The sequence below is a fragment of the Protopterus annectens genome, chromosome 5.part1, assembly GCF_019279795.1.
Source record: "Protopterus annectens isolate FY-2018-M chromosome 5.part1, PAN1.0, whole genome shotgun sequence".
In the NCBI taxonomy this organism is placed as follows: domain Eukaryota; kingdom Metazoa; phylum Chordata; order Ceratodontiformes; family Protopteridae; genus Protopterus; species Protopterus annectens.
This window is the reverse complement of record NC_056736.1, coordinates 756622720-756629410: the sequence shown is the minus strand read 5'-3', so window position 1 is coordinate 756629410 and position 6691 is coordinate 756622720. Positions and strand designations below refer to the sequence as shown.

Genomic DNA, 6691 nt, shown 5'->3' with positions numbered 1-6691 from the left:
GTGCAAGCAGTCCGCACCCACATAGACCACCACCATGTGCAAGCAGTCCACACCCACATAGACCACCACCATGTGCAAGCAGTCCGCACCCACATAGACCACCACCATGTGCAAGCAGTCTGCACCCACATAGACCACCACCATGTGCAAGCAGTCTGCACCCACATAGACCACCACCATGTGCAAGCACTCCGCACCTGCATAGACCACCATCATGTGCAAGGAGTCCACACCACATAGACCACCACCATGTGCAAGCAGTCCACACCCACATAGACCACCACCATGTGCAAGCAGTCCACACCCACATAGACCACCACCATGTGCAAGCAGTCCACACCCACATAGACCACCACCATGTGCAAGCAGTCCGCACCCACATAGACCACCCCCATGTGCAAGCAGTTCACACCCACATAGACCACCACCATGTGCAAGCAGTCCGCACCCACATAGACCACCATCATGTGCAAGCAGTCCGCACCCACATAGACCACCACCATGTGCAAGCAGTCCACACCCACATAGACCACCACCATATGCAAGCAGTCCACACACACATAGATCACCACCATTTTCAAGCAGTCTTCACCCACATAGACCACCACCATGTGCAAGCAGTGCACACCCACATAGACCACCACCATGTGCAAGCAGTCCATACCTGCATAGACCACCACCATGTGCGAGCAGTTCACACCCACATAGACCTCCACCATGTGTAAGCAGTCCGCACCCACATAGACCACCACCATGTGCAAGCAGTGAACACCCACATTGGCCACCATCATTTGCAAGCACCTCACACCCACATAAACCACCACCATGTGCAAGCAGTCCACACCCACATAGACCACCACTATGTGCAAGTAGTCCGCACCCACATAGACCACCACCATGTGCTAGTAGTCCGCACCCACAGACACCACCACTATGTGCTAGCAATCTGCACCCACATAGACCACCACCATGTGCAAGCAGTCCGCACTTGCAAAGACCACCACCATGTGCAAGCAGTCCACACCCACATAGACCACCACCATGTGCAAGCAGTCTGCACCCACATAGACCACCACCATGTGCAAGCAGTCTGCACCCACATAGACCACCACCATGTGCAAGCAGTCTGCACCCACATAGACCACCACCATGTGCAAGCAGTCTGCACCCACATAGACCACCACCATGTGCAAGCAGTCTGCACCCACATAGACCACCACCATGTGCAAGCAGTCTGCACCCACATAGACCACCACCATGTGCAAGCAGTCTGCACCCACATAGACCACCACCATGTGCAAGCAGTCTGCACCCACATAGACCACCACCATGTGCAAGCAGTCTGCACCCACATAGACCACCACCATGTGCAAGCAGTCCACACCCACATAGACCACCACCATGTGCAAGCAGTCCGCACCCACATAGACCACCACCATGTGCAAGCAGTCTGCACCCACATAGACCACCACCATGTGCAAGCAGTCTGCACCCACATAGACCACCACCATGTGCAAGCAGTCCACACCCACATAGACCACCACCATGTGCAAGCAGTCTGCACCCACATAGACCACCACCATGTGCAAGCAGTCCACACCCACATAGACCACCACCATGTGCAAGCAGTCTGCACCCACATAGACCACCACCATGTGCAAGCAGTCCACACCCACATAGACCACCACCATGTGCAAGCAGTCCGCACCCACATAGACCACCACCATGTGCAAGCAGTCCACACCCACATAGACCACCACCATGTGCAAGCAGTCCACACCCACATAGACCACCACCATGTGCAAGCAGTCCACACCCACATAGACCACCACCATGTGCAAGCAGTCTGCACCCACATAGACCACCACCATGTGCAAGCAGTCCACACCCACATAGACCACCACCATGTGCAAGCAGTCTGCACCCACATAGACCACCACCATGTGCAAGCAGTCCACACCCACATAGACCACCACCATGTGCAAGCAGTCTGCACCCACATAGACCACCACCATGTGCAAGCAGTCCACACCCACATAGACCACCACCATGTGCAAGCAGTCTGCACCCACATAGACCACCACCATGTGCAAGCAGTCCACACCCACATAGACCACCACCATGTGCAAGCAGTCCACACCCACATAGACCACCACCATGTGCAAGCAGTCCGCACCCACATAGACCACCACCATGTGCAAGCAGTCCACACCCATAATGACCACCCCCATGTGCAAGCAGTCTGCACCCACATAGACCACCACCATGTGCAAGCAGTCCACACCCACATAGACCACCATCATGTGCAAGCAGTCCACACCCACATAGACCACCACCATGTGCAAGCAGTCCACACCCACATAGACCACCACCATGTGCAAGCAGTCCACACCCACATAGACCACCACCATGTGCAAGCAGTCTGCACCCACATAGACCACCACCATGTGCAAGCAGTCCGCACCCACATAGACCACCACCATGTGCAAGCAGTCCGCACCCACATAGACCACCACCATGTGCAAGCAGTCCACACCCACATAGACCACCACCATGTGCAAGCAGTCCACACCCACATAGACCACCACCATGTGCAAGCAGTCCACACCCACATAGACCACCACCATGTGCAAGCAGTCCACACCCACATAGACCACCACCATGTGCTAGTAGTCCGCACCCACATAGACCACCACCATGTGCTAGCAGTCAGCACCCACAGACACCACCACCATGTGCTAGCAGTCCGCACCCACATAGACCACCACCATGTGCAAGCAGTCCGCACCCGCATAGACCACCACCATGTGCAAGCAGTCTGCACCCACATAGACCACCACCATGTGCAAGCAGTCCGCACCCACATAGACCACCACCATGTGCAAGCAGTCCACACCCACATAGACCACCACCATGTGCAAGCAGTCCACACCCACATAGACCACCACCATGTGCAAGCAGTCCGCACCCACATAGACCACCACCATGTGCAAGCAGTCCGCACCCACATAGACCACCACCATGTGCAAGCAGTCCGCACCCACATAGACCACCACCATGTGCAAGCAGTCCACACCCACATAGACCACCACCATGTGCAAGCAGTCTGCACCCACATAGACCACCACCATGTGCAAGCAGTCCGCACCCACATAGACCACCACCATGTGCAAGCAGTCCACACCCACATAGACCACCACCATGTGCAAGCAGTCCACACCCACATAGACCACCACCATGTGCAAGCAGTCCACACCCACATAGAACACCACCATGTGCAATCAGTCTGCACCCACACAGACCACCACCATGTGCAAGCAGTCTGCACCCACATAGACCACCACCATGTGCAAGCAGTCCACACCCACATAGACCACCACCATGTGCAAGCAGACCACACCCACATAGACCACCACTATGTGCAAGCAGTCCACACCCACATAGACCACCACCATGTGCAAGCAGTCCACACCCACATAGACCACCACCATGTGCAAGCAGTCCACACCCACATAGACCACCACCATGTGCAAGCAGTCCACACCCACATAGACCACCACCATGTGCAAGCAGTCCGCACCCACATAGACCACCACCATGTGCAAGCAGTCCGCACCCACATAGACCACCACCATGTGCAAGCAGTCTGCACCCACATAGACCACCACCATGTGCAAGCAGTCCGCACCCACATAGACCACCACCATGTGCAAGCAGTCTGCACCCACATAGACCACCACCATGTGCAAGCAGTCTGCACCCACATAGACCACCACCATGTGCAAGCAGTCTGCACCCACATAGACCACCACCATGTGCAAGCAGTCCACACCCACATAGACCACCACCATGTGCAAGCAGTCTGCACCCACATAGACCACCACCATGTGCAAGCAGTCTGCACCCACATAGACCACCACCATGTGCAAGCAGTCTGCACCCACATAGACCACCACCATGTGCAAGCAGTCCGCACCCACATAGACCACCACCATGTGCAAGCAGTCCACACCCACATAGACCACCACCATGTGCAAGCAGTCCACACCCACATAGACCACCACCATGTGCAAGCAGTCTGCACCCACATAGACCACCACCATGTGCAAGCAGTCCACACCCACATAGAACACCACCATGTGCAAGCAGTCTGCACCCACATAGACCACCACCATGTGCAAGCAGTCCACACCCACATAGACCACCACCATGTGCAAGCAGACCACACCCACATAGACCACCACTATGTGCAAGCAGACCACACCCACATAGACCACCACCATGTGCAAGCAGACCACACCCACATAGACCACCACTATGTGCAAGTAGCCAGCATCCAGTCCACACCCACATAGACCACCACCATGTGCAAACAGTCCACACCCACATAGACCACCACCATGTGCAAGCAGTCCACACCCACATAGACCACCACCATGTGCAAGCAGTCCACACCCACATAGACCACCACCATGTGCAAGCAGTCCGCACCCACATAGACCACCCCCATGTGCAAGCAGTTCACACCCACATAGACCACCACCATGTGCAAGCAGTCCGCACCCACATAGACCACCATCATGTGCAAGCAGTCCACACCCACATAGACCACCACCATGTGCAAGCAGTCCGCACCCACATAGACCACCACCATGTGCAAGCAGTCTGCACCCACATAGACCACCACCATGTGCAAGCAGTCCGCACCCACATAGACCACCACCATGTGCAAGCAGTCCACACCCACATAGACCACCACCATGTGCAAGCAGTCCACACCCACATAGACCACCACCATGTGCAAGCAGTCCACACCCACATAGACCACCACCATGTGCAAGCAGTCTGCACCCACATAGACCACCACCATGTGCAAGCAGTCTGCACCCACATAGACCACCACCATGTGCAAGCAGTCCGCACCCACATAGACCACCACCATGTGCAAGCAGTCCACACCCACATAGACCACCACCATGTGCAAGCAGTCTGCACCCACATAGACCACCACCATGTGCAAGCAGTCCACACCCACATAGACCACCACCATGTGCAAGCAGTCCGCACCCACATAGACCACCACCATGTGCAAGCAGTCCACCCACATAGACCACCACCATGTGCAAGCAGTCCACACCCACATAGACCACCACCATGTGCAAGCAGTCTGCACCCACATAGACCACCACCATGTGCAAGCAGTCTGCACCCACATAGACCACCACCATGTGCAAGCAGTCCGCACCCACATAGACCACCACCATGTGCAAGCAGTCCACACCCACATAGACCACCAACATTTGCAAGCAGTCCACACCCACGTAGACCACCACCATGTGCAAGCAGTCCACACCCACATAGACCACCACCATGTGCAAGCAGTCCGCACCCACATAGACCACCACCATGTGCAAGCAGTCCACACCCACATAGACCACCACCATGTGCAAGCAGTCTGCACCCACATAGACCACCACCATGTGCAAGCAGTCCACACCCACATAGACCACCACCATGTGCAAGCAGTCCACACCCACATAGACCACCACCATGTGCAAGCAGTCCACACCCACATAGACCACCACCATGTGCAAGCAGTCTGCACCCACATAGACCACCACCATGTGCAAGCAGTCTGCACCCACATAGACCACCACCATGTGCAAGCAGTCTGCACCCACATAGACCACCACCATGTGCAAGCAGTCCGCACCCACATAGACCACCACCATGTGCAAGCAGTCTGCACCCACATAGACCACCAACATGTGCAAGCAGTCCACACCCACATAGACCACCACCATGTGCAAGCAGTCCACTCCCACATAGACCACCACCATGTGCAAGCAGTCTGCATCTGCATAGACCACCACCATGTGCAAGCAGTCTGCATCCACATAGACCACCACCATGTGCAAGCAGTCTACACCCACAGACCACCACCATGTGCAAGCAGTCCACACCCACATAGACCACCACCATGTGCAAGCAGTCCACACCCACATAGACCACCACCATGTGCAAGCAGTCCGCACCCACATAGACCACCACCATGTGCAAGCAGTCCACACCCACATAGACCACCACCATGTGCAAGCAGTCCACACCCACATAGACCACCATCATGTGCAAGCAGTCCGCACCCACATAGACCACCACCATGTGCAAGCAGTCCACACCCACATAGACCACCACCATGTGCAAGCAGTCTGCACCCACATAGACCACCACCATGTGCAAGCAGTCCGCACCCACATAGACCACCACCATGTGCAAGCAGTCCGCACCCACATAGACCACCACCATGTGCAAGCAGTGCACCCACATAGACCACCACCATGTGCAAGCAGTCCACACCCACATAGACCACCACCATGTGCAAGCAGTCCACACCCACATAGACCACCACCATGTGCAAGCAGTCCGCACCCACATAGACCACCACCATGTGCAAGCAGTCCGCACCCACATAGACCACCACCATGTGCAAGCAGTCCACACCCACATAGACCACCACCATGTGCAAGCAGTCCGCACCCACATAGACCACCACCATGTGCAAGCAGTCTGCACCCACATAGACCACCACCATGTGCAAGCAGTCTGCACCCACATAGACCACCACCATGTGCAAGCAGTCTGCACCCACCTAGACCAACAACATGTGCAAGCAGTCCACCCACATAGACCA

The 6691-nt window shown here is 55.7% G+C and overlaps 1 protein-coding gene across 1 annotated transcript; it reads left to right on the top strand.

Annotated features, from left to right (window-relative positions):
• Positions 1–214: 214 nt before the first annotated feature.
• LOC122803272 (basic proline-rich protein-like) lies at positions 215–2218 on the top strand. Its single transcript, XM_044072862.1, has one exon. The coding sequence runs from the start codon at positions 215–217 to the stop codon at positions 2216–2218; it is 2004 nt and encodes a 667-aa protein (XP_043928797.1).
• Positions 2219–6691: the final 4473 nt, after the last annotated feature.

Excerpts from the sequence above, each read along its gene's own strand:
- LOC122803272 (XM_044072862.1), top strand. The coding sequence starts at position 215 with ATGTGCAAGGAGTCCACACCACATAGACCACCACCATGTGCAAGCAGT.